At 48.8% G+C, this 20,944-nt stretch overlaps 1 protein-coding gene across 1 annotated transcript; it reads left to right on the top strand.

Annotated features, from left to right (window-relative positions):
- Window positions 1-643: 643 nt before the first annotated feature.
- On the top strand, window positions 644-16,529 carry FIS1 (fission, mitochondrial 1). Its single transcript, XM_035136373.2, has 5 exons — window positions 644-801; window positions 8,405-8,537; window positions 10,654-10,730; window positions 13,641-13,746; window positions 15,147-16,529. The coding sequence occupies exons 1-5, from the start codon at window positions 757-759 to the stop codon at window positions 15,242-15,244; spliced, it is 459 nt and encodes a 152-aa protein (XP_034992264.2). The 5' UTR covers window positions 644-756; the 3' UTR covers window positions 15,245-16,529.
- Window positions 16,530-20,944: the final 4,415 nt, after the last annotated feature.

Genomic DNA, 20,944 nt, shown 5'->3' with positions numbered 1-20,944 from the left:
TAAGCCGTGGTGTGTTTTTTTGGAGGAAAAATAAATATAAGACGTGTCTTATTTTAGGAGAAACACGGTACTTCTTCTTCTTCTTTGGTGATCACTAGTAGCCAAGCGAGATCCAGCGAGTAGGAATATACTACAGCAACATCTGGAAGGACAGATTCCCCATCATTGCCCTTATCCACCTCAGGCCTTTGTTTTTGCGGCTTTTTTTTGTGACTGTGTGGAACCCAGTTCAGCTACTCTGATTATGTGTGTGACTGCTTTCATTTTATGGATCAATGTTCTGGTTAAAGAGTAAAATTCAGGTTAAATTGCTGTTTTAGGGGTTCTTTTTAAAAGTCTGGAACGGATTAATCCATTTTGCATTACACTTTCTATGGGAAAGCGCGCCTAACCTATGAGGCTTCCTGCTCTCGAGGTTGCCATGGCGGCCTCCTATTGGCGTTTGGCTTTGGAAACACGAGGAAGCGCGTTTCTTTTTCCTTCAGTGAGCGTGAAGACGGAGGGAGGCGGTGGGAAAGACGCCCTCCCTGCTGCCGTGGAAACGGATCAACGCACAAACAAGCGCGCGGGCGCTTTTAAATCTCTGGGGGATTTCCCTCAGCGGAAGGGAGAGTGCGCATGCGCGCGAGGTAAGGGGGCGTGGCTGAACTAGGGGAGAGTTGAAAAGGGGCCGCCATAGAGACAACCTCCCTCTCCCGTCCTAGAGCGACCGAGTGGGGTTTTTCGCTTCCGGCCCTGCTTCCTGGATTGGGCGCGATGGAGTCGGTGCTCAGCGAAGTGGTGGCGCTGGAGGATCTGCAGGTTAGTCGGAGCCTTTAACAGGAGGAGGAGGAGCGCGGGGGGTGGGGGTGATCTCTCTCTTCTCCTGGCTCTGGTCGCGAGCCGCGAGATTTAAGTGGAGCCTCCAGGTCCAGGGGAAGTCTACCTTGGGCTGCTGAGTGCGGGCGGTGCCTTTGAGCTTTATGGAGTCAGCTGGACTTGGACGGGCCTTCTGGACTTTGGCCCCCGAGCATGGCTGCCCTCTGCTCTCCGTCCTGGTCGCTGCGTTCTTCCTCCCCGCGCGCTCCTCTCTGACGGCCTAATTTTTGGTGGTTCTTCCTTTTTTAAAATGCACCTTCCTGCAACCTTTTACATTTGTGCTGTGGGTCATATGTCCGGTCTGAAGATTAGGTGGAGCCGGAGCTTCCTCTCCTCCAGCGGAAATATTTCGTGGTAGCGATTCGGAAGAGTATTGCCAGAAAGTATTGATCTGATGTGTAGAGATCTTTCATATTCTAATTAATTCAAGAGGGTTCTGCAAGCTTCTCTGTGAAAGAAACAAGCAGAAGGTTCATGATGTTCGTTATTCCTTCAGAGAAGCTGAGAACAGCTGGCTTAAACTGATTCTGTTATCTCTTCTGTCAAGTCATGCTGACTATAAAGTAGGGGCAGAAGGAGCCTGGGTTTCACTTTCTCTTTCTATCTCTCATCCTTCTGGTGTGGTGTTTTATACACAGTTGTACCTTGGATATCAAATGCCTTGGCTCCCGAACAAATCGGCTCCCGAACGATCGAAACCCGGACGTGAGTGTTCCGGTTTTTGAATGATTTTCGGAAGCTGAATGTCCGGCGCGGCTTGCGGAACGCATTCTGTTCGAGAACCAAGGTACCACTGTATAGTTTTAAGGTCTTAGACTTATTAGAAGTTGTTGTAAGTTTAAGTCTGCTGTAACTGGATTTCTCATGGACAGTGTCAATCCTGAATGTATTGGATTTATAACCATTATGCTCATTTGCCTTCAGTAGCAGTAAAGCTCTGCTGGATGAAATACAATTGCCTCTGGTCTGGTTTTTTTGGAATTTTGCAATTTGTTTAAGTTTTTACTCTGCTAACTATAAATTGGAATCTGCTCTGGATTAATATTGAGTAGAATTTCATGACAATGTGGTCCTCCAGATGTTGCTGAAATACAGCTCCCATCATTCCTGACCACTGGTCATGCTGGCTGGGGCTGACAGGAGTCACAGTTCAGCAACATCTGGCGGAACACAGGTTTCCCATTCCTCTTCTTACAGAAATACCACATCCTAGAATGTGCCCTATGCTTTTCCCCACAGTTCTGTGTTGCAGAGAGTGTTTGGCAATGGAGCTAAAGATGGGAGCAATGCATGCACACACCCACATCCATGATTAAGATGAAGAGGTGGTTTCTTAGATGTGTAAGATCAAGTCCTCATAAGCCGATGCTCAGAGGATGACGGGGAGCATGTGAAGATGCTATGTGTACTGGATCCTCCCTTTAATCTGTCCCTGTGAGGAGGCGTGTCACCAGGTTCCATAGTAATTGAAGCCTCGTGGTTATAGAAGGCAGCATGTTAACAGCCTGTAATCAAACGATTCAGATCTCTACAGGGCTGTCACATGGAAGATGGAGCAAGCTTGTTTTCTCCTTCTCCAGAGGGTAGGACCCAAACCAAAGGATTCAAGTCACAAGATAGGAGATTCCGACTAAGAATAAGGAAGAACTTTCTGACTGTAAGGGCTCTTTGACAGAGGAACGGACTCCCTCAGGAGGCCGTGGACTCTCCTTCCTTGGAAGTTTTAAAGCAGAGGTTGGGTGGGACATCTATCAGGGAAGCTTAGTTGAAATTCCTTTACTGGCAGGGGGTAGGACTAAATGACCCTTGGGGTCCATTCCAACTCTACAATTCTGTGATTTATTTGTGAGGAAGTGACTGGCATAAGAAGTAAAGCAAATCCACTAGGGGGCATCAAATCACTTCCAATAGCTCTTTGAGCGCTTAACTGCCAAAGCCTAAATGTGTACACTTCTGCATGGGTATTGTTGAATTCAGTGTAGAATTCTTTCCAGTAGGTACATTTAGAGTTGTAGCCTTATTTGTTCCAGAGGAAAGCATTGATTCAGTGACATTTTTTCTGCCAATGCAGCTGCTGTTTTTGCAGTCTCTGAGCAGCAGTTTGGCTTTAAAGAATTGGTGCTTTGGTCCTACATGTTGCATTTACATTGAATGTGCCGACTTAGGAAAGAAGATACCATAGGTTTCTATGGCTGTGTGCAGTTGGAATTGGGCATTCAGGGTCAATTGAGTCACTAAGGAGGAAAGGTATGGAACAATAAGGAATTTCCAGGATGTTTGTTGCGAATGGCTACTCTTAATAACATAATTAATGCAGTCTTGTACTTTTTCTGTGTTTCCTCTCTGACCACAGTGATGATAATACCTTGCCCTGTCTATAAACCTTAAGTACACCTGTAACCTAGGATGACATTTCCATCTGATGCAATGGACTATAACTCACAAAAGCTTGCGCCATAATAAATTTGTTAGCCCTCCAGGTGGCACAAGATGCTTTGTTAGTTGGTTGCAGCCAAGCTACCCCTCTGGAAATGGGAAATTCGCACAGCATGTATGTCTTACACAATGACAATCAATCAGGGTGGATTTTAAGTGACCACGAATAAGGGCTGGTTTTTCAAATTGGAGACTTGAATTGTGGTTTTGGTGTTCTCATTCGTATATGGTTACTCCACAACAATACATGCTAATGTTTTGTCATAATGACCAATATCGGCTTGCAATGACCTATGCTAGTTCTGGGAGTAGAAATACTGGCATGGCGAGGTACCAACAGAGCTTTCTATAGTGCACAGGAATGCAATCTAAAACTTTGGTTCGTGGGCCCTAGTTTCCTTTTGTGTTGCAGAATCTATCTGCATTTAAGGGAGCAATTGTGAAATTAAGCACTTTTTCCTGGCACACTTTTTACATCTGTAAGGCACTTTCCCAAATCAGAAGCAGGAGCTGGTGGATACAGGACAGAGACTTCCATGACTTGGAAAGCAAACCTTAGTGTTGTTTATTGTTCAAACAGTGAATATTTAGGCTCCTTGCCTTTTGGGGGTGTGTGAGCAAATTATTGTATTTCCATGCCAGTTTCCATTAACCTGCAGCCCAAAGTGGCTTACATACAATCAATTACCGCGATAAACATTACAGTAGAACATCACACTTACCGGTAATATAACAGAACATCAAAATTGCAATGCTTGGACTCTTGGGAGCCGCGCCTGTCAAGTCATACAATACTGTCAAGGAATCCACAGTTCAGTTTGGTGTCCCATGGTATCTGAAGAGTCTTGTGGTCCTGAGCCCTGCTTTAACATCTGAAATGTGTTGATGTGTTTAAGAGTACAGGGAAACATGGATTCATTTGAGTAGCTGCGGGAATACTTAATATAACAAACATCTTAATACAGTAATAATAATAATAATTCATAATAAAATAATCCCCCTCCCTGAAATTTACTCACTATGGTGTGGCCTATTTCCCGTGGTTACTGCTGAGGGCTGAAGGAGAAGGATCCAAGAGACTTCGTTGGCTGTGACCAGGGCATGTGTGCTTCCCTCGAAACATAACCCAGTTTTAAAAGGAAACCTCCATTTAATACAGAGGCCTGCCTCTTAAAACGCTAATGCCTGATCTGTTTGTGCATCTGACTGAGGTGGCTGAATCTTGAGGTGCAGGAGTGGGCAGTGCAATTTCAGACTGTAGATGGATGGGTGTCATTTTTAAAGAAATGTTTATTGTATCAATCCAATCTCAGTAGTCTAGAGCAGGCATAGGCAAACTTGGCCCTCCAGATGTTTTGAGACTACAATTCCCATCACCCCTTACCACTGGTCCTGTTAGCTAGGGATGATGGGAGTTGTAGTCCCAAAACATCCGGAGGGCCGAGTTTGCCTATGCCTTGTCTAGAGCTAGTAGCCTGTGAGATAATTAGGCCTGGAAGCAATTTGGCCTGGGAGAGAGTTACATTTAATAAAATTTGCCAAAATCTACAGTTCCAGCATGGGTTGCCATAATGTCCGGATTTTCCTGGACATTTCAGCGATTTCCTCCCGGACACCCTTTCCGACGGCCGAATGCCAGCTATGTCTGGGAAATTCTGGACGTATGGCAACCCTAGGCAGGTGGACATGCCTTAAATTTTACCCTTGACAAGGGACGCTTGCTGTTGGCGATGACCGCAGGTCTGCAGCGATCACTTCCTTATGAGGAGTGCCATGGCATAGGCAATGCCTAAAGGTTGAGGGGTGACATTTTTAAAATGCTCCCCAGGTGGTAGTACATCCTTTTCCTTGTAGGAAGCTTCTGTTGGGGGTAATGCCCCCTCACAACCTTCTCACTAAAGATAATGCTTCAGATGGACTCCAGTCTGCAGAACCTTGCGCAATAATAATTTGGTGGAGGCTGGTACTGGTGGGAGAACTCCTAGCTCAGCCTCAGAATATTTATTTTGGATGTCTTCCTTGACCTGCAGGGACTAACATGCCTTCTTCACTGGTGCTGGGTTCCAGGCGCTGTCATCCTATCTCTTGCCAAGATCCTCCATGGAGACTACAGCAGACTCCGTGAAAATTTTGGCTTCTCAAGTTATCAGTTTCCTAATGGGGGAGAACATGACTTAAAGGGGTGTGCCTTTCAGTTGATTTATTTCTCTCTCTCTCTTTCTCCCCCCACCCCTTGGTGGTTTAAATCAATGGTTTTTACCCTGCTTGGATTTACAGTGGTGCCTCGCAAGACGAATTTAATTCATTCTGCGAGTCAATTCGTTTTGCGAAAAATTCGTCTTGTGAATCGCGGTTTCCCATAGGAATCCATTGAAATTTCTTTTTTTGCCCATAGGAACGCATTAATTAAATTTCAGTGCATTCCTATGGGAAACCGTGATTCGCAAGATGGATTTTTCGCAAAACGAATTCGTCTTGCGAGTCACCATCAGATCGCAAGACGCATTCGTCTTGCGAAAAATTCATCTTGCAGGGCATTCGTCTTGCCAGGTACCACTGTAATTCAGTCCACATACTACCAAGGGGGCCTGGGTTCTACCATCACACCCTGCAAGGTGGTTGGGATCAGTGACCCTTCACCAGATGCTGCTGAGCCCCATCTCTCCTTAGTCCCAGCCAGCTTGTCCCAGTGGGGAATTGGAGGCTCCAGCAATGTCTTGAGGGCTACAGATTCCCCACCCTAAAGTGAACTGGCAGCAAGTTCCATACATCCCCCCCCCAATTGCCTCTGGGCTTGCAAGTGGAAGGGTGGTTTGCTAGTTGCTGACTCCTTTCTGCCAGCTCCCACCCCGAGGAGGACAAGGTGCTTTTCTGGTCTTCCCTTGGCCTCCTTTGGGTGTTTTCAGGCTTTTGAGCAGTGGTGTTGCAACCAGAGTGTTGTTTAAACAGTTCTGTTTCCTTTCCGACGAAATTAAAAGGGCGCTTTTATGGCAGGTGACGTGCCCTCCTTGAGCGGCTGTTTTTAGTAAACGTGGGTTTTTGAGCAGGCTTCTGAGAAGTCACGCAGCTACTTGGACAGATCCTTGGCTGATGTTAGCCATCACTGCAAACCTCTTTAACACCACCGCCCTGCTTAAAGGTCACATTGTTTTCATCGTGGGAGTGTATGATTTCTGTATTTCTTTATATTAATTTTACTGATTATAAAGTATCAGGGTGGTGTGCAGCAGTATGAAAATGTAAAAAAAAAAACACCCCACAATTAATAGTAGTACGGAACAATCATTAAAATGATTTGGCTACCTAATAAAATTGCAAACAACTGCATGGCCCTGTTTAAATGGGGTGTGTGTCTGTGCCTTATACTGAGTGGGAAGATTGATCCACCTAGCTCAGTGCTGTCTGCACAGACTGCCAGCGACTCTTCAGGTTTTCCAACAGGGAGTATGTCTCGGCCCTACCTAGGGATGTTGGGAATTGAACCCAAGACCTTCAGCCCGCAAAGCGGGCACTCTGCCACTAAGCTACAGCCCTTTCCCCTGATCGTTCCCTTCTGAGCCCTTTTATGAAATGGGGTTTGAATGGTTCGTGTGCCTGCGGGACGAAGAGCCCCCTCTGACTTTCCAGCACTAAACAGCCTGGCAGCCTTGGGCGGCAGTTGGTGCGACCTGCCCGGACCAAATCCATTGATGGGAGACAAAAAGACCAGTGTCTGGTTTCGGAGGTGCTTGTTGTTCTCTTCTTGTTTGTTCGATGCTTGCATAAGGCTCCATAGAAGATCCGGCTGCTAAGCTAGGGTCACCGGTTCCTGTTGGAGCAATTCCTCATCTGGGAATCGTCTGTCCTTACTAGGTACTCAGTGGCTTTAAAACAATAATAAATCTCCCAACTAGTAGAGCTGAATTCTGACCTTTGTCAAAATTTATGTGCTTGTACATCATTCCTCTTTCATAATTGGTTCTGCACCTGTCCCTTTCTATTTCTGAAGTACGGTGGTGAGTAGCCGAGATGGCACCATCCACGCACAAGTACAAAAAAATATTTAGGGTGGTGGGTTCTTTTGAAAAGCTGGAAAAGGAAACTCTTGGATCTGCCAACTCTTTCGCTATTGACCTGCAGAGAAATGGCACCAAATGTTTCAAATTCCGAACTGCTTCTCCTTTTCTTTCTTCCTCTCATTCCCCTGCCATCCATTGCCAGTAGTTTTCTGTTGGAATCAGCAACATTTTCGGGGGGTATTCCATGGTTGCTGAAGCTAAGCAGGTCTGGGGTTGGTCTGTTCGGTGCATGGATGGGAGATTGCTTGGAAAGTCCCTGTGAGACAGTGCATCCTGCTCATCTGGATGAAGAGGTGTGTGTGTGTGTGAGTGAGTGAGAGTGAAATTCATGACATTTGCATGGCTGGAATGTAGGCTGTTGGGATAACTGTGGCTCCACCCACTTTTGCTCCTGGCTCCACCCACCATGGGCAAGTTGCCCAATGGAAGCAGCTCTCCCATAGGCCAGAGCAGCATTCAAAACTCCCATTGTTCTAGGCGCCTTTTGCGACAGGGAATTGCATTAGTGCAAGCAATTTGAGCTCTGGGTGCAGTACTGCGCCAAATATTTCAGATTAAAACTGCCGAGTAAAAGGAAAGGAGGACCCTTTTTCTGCCTCCCCACTTCCAGCTACTCTGGAAACTGGAGAAGAGACCTTCTTAAGAATATATGGGGAGTGGGCAAGGGAAGGACTAGACCATGTGAAAAATAAACTTAATACTCTAGCTGCAGTTCATTTTCAGCTTTGTATTCTTGCTATAAAAAAAGCGTGCCTAGACATTCCATTGTTGCATCCGTAACCTAGGTTTAAGGTGCCATTTAGCTCCTAGCTTTCATATCTCAGTTTCTAACACTGGGCCAAAGTCCCTTGACACTCCTTCATGATCTGTGGGGCCCACTACCCACCCCCTGGTGGCCTACTGTGGCCAAGATCGTGTCAGGTTGACCCCTGCTGATGTATTGTTCTCAGAAAAACCTGTGAAATGGGTGGGTGTGGTGGGGCAGAAAGGCACGTTTTGCCTTTCCTGGGAGACTGGTGTCAGCTTACCCATCCCTCTCTTCTTTTCCACAGAGATTTGAGAAGAAGTACAATGCTGAGGTGAGCTCAGGCAGTGTCTCCAAAGGGACCACATTTGAGTACGCCTGGTGCCTGGTCCGCAGCAAATACAACGAGGACATCAAGAGGGGCGTTGTACTCCTGGAAGGTGAGCAGTAGATCAATAGACCAGAACATCCACCGAGCCACCTCCTTGATTTCTCTTGTGAAGCAAGACATCCATTTAGCTCTTCCACATAATCACAAAGCAGTGGTTGAAACACCCACTCCATTTTGATTTATTTATTTGAGCTCTGCAGTGTGTCCCTTTTTGTACACTTGTTGGTTATTTTGTAGTTTTTATTGCAAACATCCCAGTGCTTGAAACTAGCCAAGCACATTGTTCACCTGGCTATTGACCGCTTGCCACCAAGTGAAGAAGCCTGAGTGCCAGGATGGTGCCTGACATCTCCACCATCTGGAGGTGCATGCCTGGGGATCCTTGGATCTTGACTGTTTTCACACACTGATGCCACATTCTATCTGTTACATTTTATTTGTGCAATTGGAACCAATTTCAGGAACCCCAAATGCTTTTTCTGTGCAGCCTGAGCAGGAGCAGTGAACAATAGTTAATTGTTGTAGCCTGATGTTTCAGTGAGACTCAATCACAGTCTGTCATTTGCAAAAGAAGACTTTAGAGCCGTCTTACCCTAGAAAGCGGATGGCGCTGTGGTCTAAACCATTGAGCCTCTTGGGCTTGCAGATCAGAAGGTCGGCGATTCAAATCCCCGCAACAGAGTGAGTTCCCGTAGCTCGGTCCCAGCTCCTGCCAAACTAGCACGCCAAAAAGTGCAAGTAGATAAATAGGTACCGCTCCAGCGGGAAGGTAAACGGCATTTCTGTGCGCTGCTCTAGTTTTGGTATTCCGTTACGCCAGAAGCGGCTTAGTCATGCTGGCCACATGACCCGGATAAACTGTCTGCAGGCAAACGCTGGCTCCCTCTGCCTTTAAAGCGAGATGAGCACCACAAACCCAAAATTGTCTGCCACTGGACTTACCTTTACCTTTTACCCCAAAATGGCAACGAGGCATTCCATTTTGGCATCTGCAACCTCGGTTTACAAACCATTTGGCCCCTAGCTTATATACAGTGGTACCTTGGTTTATGAACTTAATCCATACCAGAAGTCCGTTCTTAAACCAAAACTGTTCTTAAACCGAGGCACGCTTTCCCTAATGAGGCCTCCTGTCACCAGTGCCCTTCCACCGTTCAGATTCCGTTCTTAGACTGAGGTGAAGTTCTCAAACCAAGACACTTATTTCCGGTTTTGCAGAGTTTGTAAACCAAATCGTTCTTAAACTGGACTGTTCTTAAACTGAGGTACCACTGTGTCTGAGTTTCTAACACTGAAACATTGCCACCTGCAAGCACCTGCTCTAATAAGAAGAGCCTTTCTAGATTGGACCGAAGGTGTTTCTAGTCCAGCATTCTGCCCCCCCCCCCGGCCAATCATATGGCCTCCAGCAAGCCCGCAGGCAGGGCGTGAATAGCCCTTCTCCCCCAGCACCTGGTATTCAGCAGCACACTGTCTCTGAACCTGGAAGTTCATCTACCAAACGTGGCTGAGATTTGCCCAACCCTCTTTCACAGCCACCTGAACCCAGCACCACATTAACTGGCAAAGAGGTCCACGTGCCAATTATGTGTTCTGTGAATAAGTACCTTTTCTGCGTGGTTTGCCCTGAATCTGTTGCCAGTCAATTAATTGAGCAGCTCCCACATTCTGCCATCAGCTGGGGAGGGGAAAGAAAAACCCATTTCTCCGCACCATAAACCTCTGCTATGACTTTTCCCCCACCTCCCTTGGAGTATCAAAGGATCTTCTGCACTGTGGGGGGAGAAAACCTTTTGTGTGTACGTGGCAGCGGGTGAGATGCCTCCTGTTCTTCCGCCTCTGCCACATCCTCCCCCTTCTTTTTGTGTGTGTGTGTCTGTCCCATTTCTGTCTTTTCATCGGTCGGGCGTGACCTCCTTGGCACAATGTCCCCGTACACTCTCTTGACCTTCGTCTTGCCAAAGTCCAGGCTCTGGGGTGTCGTTTGGGATTTGGTTGTCAGGAATCCAGGTGGGGTTACTCTAGTTACAAGTTCAGATGTCTGTGTTTCGTGTCTGCATGTTTCGTGAGCTGTTGGAGGCAGGTAAAATGGAGAAACCCTCAGACCCATCTCTTCCCTAAACAGATATAGGTAAACGTTACAATCTTGACCCTTTTATTTTCAGAGCTGCTGCCCAAAGGGAACAAAGAGGAGCAGCGTGATTATGTCTTTTACCTCTCGGTGGCCAATTACCGGCTGAAGGTAAGTCTCTGCTGGTGGCCCCTACCTGCTTCCTTTGGTTTGGACCCGCTTATATTTGTACCTCTGTTGTTCAGGCAAGATGAGATCCCGATGAGGCTTATAGTTAAAATCCATGAAAAGTTTAACTTTTTTTAGGGAGGTAATTTTCTCTAAAGCAGCAGTGGGGTCTCCTCTCTAGCTCTCAGGCCTTATTAGGCCTACCAAGCCTGGCTGTTTGGGCTGTGAGACTGTTCAGTGAACCCACCCACCCTATATCGTACGTGATGTCAGGTGTAGGTCAGGGAAAGAACAGGTTGAAAGGGGGTCTGCCGGCCCCACTGATCTGTGAAAAGTCTCGTGCACAGTGCTTTGTGAACCCTGATGATCAGCCAGTTGTCGGCACTTACAGAGCCCACAGGAGCAGGGTGGTGTAGTGGTTAGAGTGTCATACTACGACCATGGTGGTTGCTGTGGGGATTGCCTTGCAGGGGATTGGACTAGATGACCCTTGGGTTTCCCTTGCGAGTCTACAATTCTATGAAAGGAGGAGGCGGAGAACCATTGAATTCCATGGAGGAAACGGTGGGATATATACATGCAATAAATAAACAATCATAAATGTTTTGATTTCATGCCATGTAAGCAAAAAGGGATGAAAAATGGGTAAGTTTTTCATTAAGAGAGCTGCTGCCAGTCGATGCAAGCGCTACTACCGTAAGCTAGATGGACCCAATAGACAGGTTCCTAGGTTCCTGATGTCATTGTGGTGCCAGGTGATTGACAGATAGACCCACCCACCTGTTGAGCTTGGCCTCTGTGCAGGGGGTGGGGAGATGATCTGGCCCAATCCAGTGCTCCACCTCTGCTCTGGCCCTGAGTCAGTGGGACAGAGGCAAAGAGGGAAGGAAGGTTCAGACCCATTCTTCCTTTCTTCAAAGTGGCATCAAGCAAATGAGCTCTTCTTCCTCATTACCTCTCCCAGCTTCTACCCATTTCTCCCAAACTGGAACTGATTTGGCCCAGGGCTGCTAGTTGCTGATCCCTCACTTTTGTGCTTGGACAGCATCCACGGGGGCTCGCTCCACAGAACGCCCTGCATAGCATTTGCTTGTATCCTCAGTACTCCGATGACTCAAAATAGAGAAGAGCAGCACCTGGCACTCAAGAGGATTCAATCAGGCAACAGGAAGCTGGAGGCTGCATTTAGTCTTCGCCTGTTTCATCCTCTGTCCCCAAATCTGACTTAAGGAAAGCTCAGCTTCTGTTTTTCGCCCACTTCCTCCTTACACAGATGAGAAAACTTTAAAATGTTTTGCATCCTGCAGATTTTTGCAGATAGGCAACAGGTGTGTTTTCTCCTTGGGTTGCCAAACGGCGAGCGGGGGAGAGATCCTCAGTCAGTGTTTGAGACTTTGCCTATCTTTTGCACTCGCTTCCCACCATGTGAGGGAGAAGTCAGCTCTCCTGTCCAGGGTGAAAGTCCTGCATTTCCCGTTACCTCAGGCCCTTTTTTTTTTATCTCTGGCAGCTAATCCCAACTCCATAAACCTTGTCAAAACCAGGGTGGTGCCCACATGTATCAGTCGCAGCTGGGCCTTTTATCTGTGGGCTTTTATAGACTGCAAGAGCAGCAGATCATAACCCTCTTCAGTCATGGGGCGTGTGCCTGGAGGCAATGGCGCGAGATAAGCAGGAGCTTGGGCTCAAAGGGAAGGAGCGCTGCAAAACACAGCCGTTCTTAACTGTGCAATCCTGCGCAAGGGAGTTCCATTGTATGTAGTGGGTCTCACACTGTCTGGGGTTGCAGCCCTGGGAGTGTCAGTGCAAGTGATGGCAAGCTGCAGTTGATTGCTAGGGTCTAGGTTATGCTACCGAGAAAGAGTTAGGCTTGCAGCCAAGAAATCCAGGGCAGCATCCAGCAAAGTGCAGCAGAATTTCCCCCCAATCTCCTCATGCACCCTCCATTCTGTTCTGGGGTCCCCCAATCCTGCAGAGCAGTTGGGGGCACATGGGGAGAGGGAGTTCCATTGAACAGCCATACACTAGCAGAACACCTTGGAGGGATGCTCCCTTGGATTCCCCCCCACACCCGCACTTCAAATCCTTTTCTTCTCAAAGCTTGTGGCAGGGGCAGGGAGCCTTAGGCCCAAGTGTGGCCCTCCAGGCCTCTCTGCCTGGCCCTTGGGACGCTCCCTAGCCATGCCCTTTACTCGCTCTGCATCAACACCCCACCCAATTGTTTTTTGTCTAGCAGAAAAGTGTGTTTTAATAATGCCTCCTGCAAGTGTGCATATAGAAACTAGCCTACTCTACAAAGGTGGCGTTTGTTGCTCCACCCACCTCTGGCATGTGGACTTCAGAAGGTTGCTCAAGCAGCCACTCCTCTCCCATCCCCCTCCATATGGGGTTTCCATCTCCTGTGTAGGTTAAACTCCTTGCCTTGAGGTAAAAGGGGGAATGAGAGAGCTTAATGTCCTGAGGCAGGAGACTTTGGAACTGTCCCTTTTGAACTGCCCCAGCATTTATTTTATTTATTGAATTTATATACCGCCTTATACCTGGGAATAGCTTGAGAATCAGATGGTTGCAGGTTTTATCGAGCTGCCGTGGCTAACGAACTTCTTTTCTATGAATGTGTGTGGGACTTTTGAAACCCACTTCAGCAGCCGTTACATAGGTTAGCTAAGGTGCTCTGTGTCTAGTCTGACCACAGCCATGGTCCACATTGTTGGGTGACCCTAGTTCTAAGTGTACATAACTCCTTTCCCCACCTTCCCTGACTCTCCCCAAGCCTCCATCCAGCTCATCACTTCCTTTTTCCAAAGCACTTTCTGATTCCCTCCGTTTTACTCCATCTATGGTGGGCAACAGGGTCCTGCGCATGATGTCCCCAGACACAGGTGCATTAACACTCTTCTCTGTTTCTCGTAGGAATATGAGAAAGCTCTGAAGTACATCCGGGGGCTGCTGAAGACGGAGCCAAGCAACACGCAAGCCATGGAGCTGGAGAAGCTCATCAAGAGGGCCATGCAGAAAGGTTAGGGGGCCAGGAGTGGGGAGCGCAACCCTTTCCCTCCCACCTTTTAAGGCTCTGTTCAAACACAATAACTCTGATCCCGGTAAGCCCACGGTTGGGACATTTCTCCCAAACCAAGTGATGACTCCACATAGGAAGCTGCCGCGTCTGAGGCCTGTGTCAGTCCGCTTAGCTCAGCGCACTGACTGGCAGCAGCTCTCCAGGGTTTCAGGAAGGGAATCTTTCCCAGCCATAGCTGGAGATACCCGGTCTTGAACCCCAAACCTTCATGCAAGGTTTGTGGGGATCGCCCAAAACAGTTTCCCAGTTTGGAAGCAATGGGAGAAATGTGGTTTAACAAACCGAGGAGGCTTTTTGTTTTTTAAGTGCGTAGGAATGGGGAAGAAGAAGAAGAGTTTGGATTTGATATCAAGGGCGTACCCACCACGGGGCAAGTTAGGGCAGCTGCCCTACTCTAGAAGCAGGGCTGGTGGGCAGAGGCGGAGCACAGCCCGGCGGAGCGCGAGTTCGCCATTCCCGCCGCGCCGCGCCGCACCCTCCCTCCAGCTCCCCGTCGCGCCCTCTGGCAAGGCCAAGCGTGGCGGGGAACCAGAGAGCGCAGCGCGGCGGGCGGGAACGCTGAACTCGCGCTCCGCTTGGCTGGGCTCCGCCTCCGCCCACCAGCCCTGCTTCTAGGGAGGGGCACAGCCCGGCGGAGCGCGAGTTCACCGTTCCCGCCCATTTTGTGGCCCCTCCCCTTGCCCCCCCTAGTTTTGATCCTGGGTACGCCCATGTTTGATTTCCCGCTTTATCACTACCCGAAGGAGTCTCAAAGCGGCCAAAATTCTCCTTTCCCTTCCTCCCCCACAACAAACACCCTGTGAGGTGGGTGGGGCTGAGAGACTTCAAAGAAGTGTGACTAGCCCAAGGTCACCCAGCAGCTGCATGTGGAGCGCAGGGACGCTCTTCTTAATTCCTTGCCCAACAAACCATCGTCCTTTGGACATGTAAACTAAGCCGATGCGCTCAGAGAGCAGAATGCATTAAAACAACCAACCATCATTGAGCACCTTTTAACGAAATGCCTCCTAGTCTTTCTCAAGGAGACTGGAAGGTGTTTCAACAGCTCTCAAGTACCAGCGACGAGGACCGGGTGCCTCGGATAAGACGGCACAGGGATCACTTCTGCACTGGCAGAGGCCAATGAGAGGGTGATGGCCGTCGGCCTGGGAGATGGCAGCAGCTATTCCTCCACCACCTCCTCTGAAAAGGTGGTGATGGAAAAAGTTGGTCCCCATGGCAACCGGGTTGGTCCAGCCCCCCTCCCGCAGGCTGCAGTCCAAAGATCTCTTGAGGAGCCTCTCAATCCTTAACTAGCGTTCCAGAATGACGCCTTTCTTCCCTCTTCTCTCTCTCCACAGATGGCCTGGTTGGCATGGCGATCGTGGGCGGCATGGCTCTGGGCGCGGCCGGGCTGGCTGGTCTCATCGGCTTGGCCATCTCCAAATCGAAACCTTAACTGGCTCGGTTAGGGTGGTGGTGGGGTCCCTGCGCCCTTTCGCACTCAGCCAGAGCAGCCTGGCCTTGGCAACTCACAGCTCTAACCCTGCAGGGAAATTGAGGGACGATTAAAAACATGCTCGGCAGCCACTAATCCGACCCTGATTCCCGGACTTTCCCCTCCCCTCCTTCTGTGAGGTCAAAGTGGCCCTTTCGGTAGAAGACTGGCCAAATAGGAACATGGGCGCGCATGGCTGGGGGCCCTTCTAGCTCTCAGTCACCCCAGCCCCCTGTTGTGTAACTTCCTTTAGGTTCCTTGCCTACGCTTCACCTATCACATGCTGACGTGAGGAAAGCATTCAGGGTTTCTCCTCGCTGCCTGCCTTTGCTTGCCTCTCACTTGTCGTGGGGCTTGGAGATTTCTCCCGTCTGAGACTTAAGATACAAAATGCCAGGAAAGGACGTCATTTTGAGAAGACTGCAGTTGGATTGGGTGGGGCGGGGGGAACCCCCCCTTGTCCTGCAGTGTGCGGCTTGGCTTCTTGTTGCTGTGAACGATGGTCGAGGAGAAGGCTTTCCGGGACAGAACCCTTCCCTCACTGTCAGACTGTGTTTTCTCTTACACTTACGCACACAGATGTGCCTCCCTCTCTTCCTTCCTTTGCATGGTGCCCCCTGACCCTCTTAGCTCCAGAGCAGCACTGGGTTCCCTCTAGAGGAGCCTGTGGGCCTCCCCTATTTTTGTTGAACTCCCGTCAGCCCCAAACAGCATGGGCATCGGTCAGGGACGATGGGAATTGTAGTCCAGCCACATCACTGGAGGATCATAGGGGCCCCCACTTCTTCTTTGGGGTCTTCCTCCGCCTAGATAGCTCTCTTCCGTTGTCCCCTTATTTATTAGGTAGAGCTGGTGGGGGCTGCCAACATGAGAATTAGGTGCACCTCTCTCGTCTCTCAACAGATAAAGAGAGCGAGCTTCTTGGGACATGGAGAGGAAACACAGCAGAAAAGAAGGGACACTCAAAACAGACTTATATTGGAAAGCGTCTCCTTCTGAGCTGACAGGGGGCGGGTTCCTTTTTTAGGTTGGCGAGTGGAGACCCCACACCAACCCTATGGCGGGGCTTCCTTCGCACAAGGCTTACGTTCCAGTGGCCGTTCAGAGACTACAAATGCATTGAAAACACTTCTCTCCTCCTCCTTTCTGGAAACTTAATCTCCCTGCTCACTGAACAGGTGCTTTTATATGGTTTTCTAGCCTCTGACTGGTGTGAGGCAGGGATGTTAATAAAAATAAAAATACAGATGCGAATGATTTGATTGTCTGATTTGCACCTCTTGCGAAGTTTGGGCATCAGATGTCCTGAAGGCGGTGAGCTGTTGTCCAATCCATCCTGTTTATACTGTAGGCTGCCATTGAATTTTCTGTGTTTTGGGCCATTTAGGAATCAATTAGATCATTGGCCCATCAGCTGCTGGCATTGTTGATGCTGCCTGGCAGCAGATCTCCAAGGTTTCAGGCAGGGTGCCTTATCCTGGCCCTACCTGGCGATGGCAGGTATTGAAGCTGCATGCAAAGCAGATGTTCCACCACGGGAGCTCCAGCCCTTTCCCCCTATGGCCAGGGTCTCCCTCGATAATGAGCACCCAACAGCTTGCCTAGAACTCTGGATCCTTGGCAGCACCATGCGTCTTAATTGCTGTACGACAGCTCACACCCAGGCAGCCCCAAGTGATTTTCAGAAGTGAGCAAGATGGCTAATTTCACATTGTGGAACAGCTGGAACCTGGCTGCTGTGCATGGAGATGTTGTGTGCCAGCATCCTGGCAAATGCCTCTTGACCTAGTGAATGCAGAGGCCTACACGGTAGCCTTTGGACTGAGCCTGGCAAACTGCAGTTCCCCCTCACCCCGCTGGCTACAAGAGTTGCTGAGCAAGTGGAAGCAAAGCGATTGCCTGATTCGATGGGCCTCTTTCCCATTCTGCAGCTGACGTGCATTTGGAAGCAAGCTGAGAATGTCCCATTGCGCCACAGTCTGTCTAGGACACTGTGTCTTGAAACAGTCCCTTTCCAGTCCTCGCGCTCCATTTCTGACAGCCTGCAGAATGAGTGGATTGGGTTTAAATTTGTTGTTTAGTCGTTTAGTCATGTCCGACTCTTCGTGACCCCATGGACCATAGCACGCCAGGCACTCCTGTTTTGCACTGCCTCCCGCAGTTTGGTCAGACTCATGTTGGTAGCTTCGAGAACACTGTCCAACCATCTCGTCCTCTGTCATCCCCTTCTCCTAGTGCCCTCAATCTTTCCCAACATCAGGGTCTTTTCCAAGGATTCTTCTCATGAGGTGGCCAAAGTATTGGAGCCTCAGCTTCACGATTTGCCCTTCCAGTGAGCACTCAGGGCTGATTTCCTTCAGAATGGATAGGTTTGATCTTCTTGCAGTCCATGGGACTCTCAAGAGTCTCCTCCAGCACCATAATTCAAAATTAAGGTGATTTAAATAGTTGTGGTAGACGTGTGTGGTGTGGCAAGGGAGGGATAATACCTTCAGGGGGGGGCGGACATTGTGCTCCTGGGGTAGTTTGTCCACCTTTGGTTCCCCCCCACTCAGTTCTCACCTGTGGCTCCTAGATGCTGTCGGCATGTGACAGCGGCCACCCTGGGAACAGCTTCAACTGGCCAGCTAAACAAGGTGAGGGTAGCTCATCTAGGAAAAGGAAAACTCTGGTCCTAAACCTTTGCTGCCTTGCGGGATATCTGGAAGAAGAAAACCCTGCACAAATCCAGAGTGGAGTCCCTAAGGCAGTTGGGTGGCTCCTTGAATGCCTCCTTCCAGCAACAACTGCAGCCAAGCTGGTACCAAGCATCTTGTTCTGCTTTCCTTTTGTAACCCAAGAAAACCTTTAATAAATTTTTTTTAAAAAAAACAACAACAACTTTGCGTCCCCAGTTGTGGGACTGCAATGTTTGAGGATGTTGAGAGCTTGAGGAATGGTATATTCTCAGGATTTAAATGCCAGCTACCCAGCTCATTTGTCCTTGCAGAGAGACTGCAGCAGCATACTAGGAAACACTTGATTCCCTAATAATAATAATAATAATTAATAATTTATTATTTGTACCCCGCCCATCTGGCCGGGTTCCCCCAGCCACTCTGGGCGGCTTCCAACAAAACATTAAAATACAGAAATCAAACATTAAAAGCTTCCCTAAATAGGGCTGCCTTGAGATGCCTTCTAAAGGTCTGGTAATTGTTCTCTTTGACCTCTGGTGGGAGGGCATTCCACAGGGTGGGTGCCACTACCGAGAAGGCCCTCTGCCTGGTTCCCTGCAACTTGGCTTCTCGTAGCGAGGGAACCGCCAGAAGACCCTCGGCACTAGACCTCAGTGTCCGGGTAGAATGGTGGGGGTGGAGACGCTCCTTCAGGTATACTGGACCAGGCCGTTTATTTTTGTTTCCCCCCTTCCCTGCCCAGGCCTCTAGTTTTCTTTTGGCAATGGGGACTGGTTTGCTTTGTGTAGACTTGGCCTTCCGTGTTGGGTTATCCATGCATAGCACCTTCCAGAGGAGTGTGTTTTGCCCTGCTTCCCACCCAGGGAGTTTTCTGCATCTTTTAAGTGCAGCAGGCAGAAATTCACCAGGTAAAGTTGTTGCCAGTGCTGGATCTCTAGCCAGGCAAGAGCTTCCACCTCCTGAATGTGGAGGAGGAAAACACTGGTGTGCTAGCAGAGGCTGCAGCTCCTTCGGAAAGGAGATTGATGGTTCCTAGATACTGGAAATGTTTTTCTAGCTTATCTCATGTTGACATTGAGTTTTTTTTAATGTTGCATAATCTAGGGAAACTTTCTTTTGATGGTCCAGACTTCTGTACACTACTTGGTCATGTTTAGTTAATGGATCTAATGGCTTTAGAATGAATAGGGTTGCAAGTATATAGGAAACTGCTGTTTTTCTGGGTCAGGTCCTTGGAAAATCTAGGCCACTGTTTTATTTTCGTATCCCGTTCTTTCCAGTGCTTAAAGGTGGCGCCTTTGGTGAAGCTGCAGGTCAAATGGGTGCTTTAACTTGCATTTGCGTGATCTTGCACACATCCCTATTTTAAAAGGACTGCTTAATGAGAACGGAGACGGATCGCTCTCTCTGAAGTTACATCACAGCAGCTAATCGGATTAAATGCAAGGAAGAAAGATTTAGGTTGGGTATGGGGAAGAATGTTCCAGTGATTGTTGGGCAGTGGAGCAACTTTCAAAGGCTGGTCACTTTCTAATCCACCTCAAAAAGAAACCCACACAAATGGTTTAAAACTGTTGGGGCAGGTTTAGTCGTAACTGACCCTCCACAAGAGTGACTTCCTGAGGATGCCTGCCCTCTTTTCAAATCCCCTCCTTCAGACCCACCTTTTCCATGAAGTCTTTGCCAAGGTCTCATTGCTCCCCTACGAAAAGCAAGCCTAAAGTCCATTGGGTCTAATTCAGGCACCCCCAAACTGTGCCCCTCCAGATATTTTGGCCTACAACTCCCATGATCCCTAGCTAACAGGACCAGTGGTCAGGGATGATGGGGATTGTAGTCCAAAACATCTGGAGGGCCGAAGTTTGGGGATGCCTGGTCTAATTGAATCAATTGCCTGCCCTCCCTGTTTATCCTCCCCCAGGCTGGTGCCAAGGGTTAGCCAAGACCCCCTGGGACCTGCTGCAGTGCTTTTGTTAGGAAGGAGGAAGGCCCATTTTGGGGGGTTCAGGTTGAGCTTTTTTTAGGGAGGGGGAACCCCACATTTTTAGGGGTCCAGGGCAAAAAATGTTGAGCTGTTTTGAGGGAAGCCAAACTTGTTGAGCTTCTTTGGGGAGAGGGCAGTGATCTTCCAGTGATCTACCGGTATTACGTGCCTGTATTAAAAGGCCACATTCACACCATGCATTTAAAGCATGATAGAATCGTGAATTTGAATTATGGTGCTGGAGGAGACTCTTGAGAGTCCCATAGACTGCAAGAAGATCAAACCTATCCATTCTGAAGGAAATCAGCCCTGTGTGCTCACTGGAAGGACAGATCGTGAAGCTGAGGCTCCAATACTTTGGCCACCTCATGAGAAGAGAAGACTCCCTGGAAAAGACCCTGATGTTGGGAAAGATTGAGGGCACAAGGAGAAGGGGACGACAGAGGACGAGATGGTTGGACAGTGTTCTCGAAGCTACGAACATGAGTTTGACCAAACTGCAGGAGGCAGTGCAAGACAGGAGTGCCTGGCGTGCTATGGTCCATGGGGTCACGAAGAGTCGGACACGACTAAACAAACAGAATCGTAGAATTGTAGGGTTGCATCATCTAGCCCAGGGGTCAACAAACCTTTTCAGCAGGGGGCCGGTCCACTGTCCCTCAGACCTTGTGGGGGACTGGACTATTTTTTTTGGGGGGGGGGGGAATGAACGAATTCCTATGCCCCACAAATAACCCAGAGATGCGTTTTAAATAAAAGGACACATTCTACTAATGTAAAAACATGCTGATTCCCAGACCGTCCATGGGCCGGGCCTTAGCTTGCCTACCCATGATCTACCGGTAGCCCAAGCCCGCTGCAATGCAGGAATATGCAGCTGTCCCATCGAACCGGCAACTTTGTTATCAGCACCACGGCTATAACCAAGTAAGCAGTACCACTGTAAACGGTCATGGCTTCCCCCAAAGACTTCTGGGAGCTGTAGTTTGTTAGGGAGTT

The sequence above is a fragment of the Zootoca vivipara genome, chromosome 13, assembly GCF_963506605.1.
Source record: "Zootoca vivipara chromosome 13, rZooViv1.1, whole genome shotgun sequence".
Classification (NCBI taxonomy): domain Eukaryota; kingdom Metazoa; phylum Chordata; class Lepidosauria; order Squamata; family Lacertidae; genus Zootoca; species Zootoca vivipara.
Note: the sequence above shows the minus strand (reverse complement) of the source record. Positions and strands in the feature narration are given on the sequence as shown.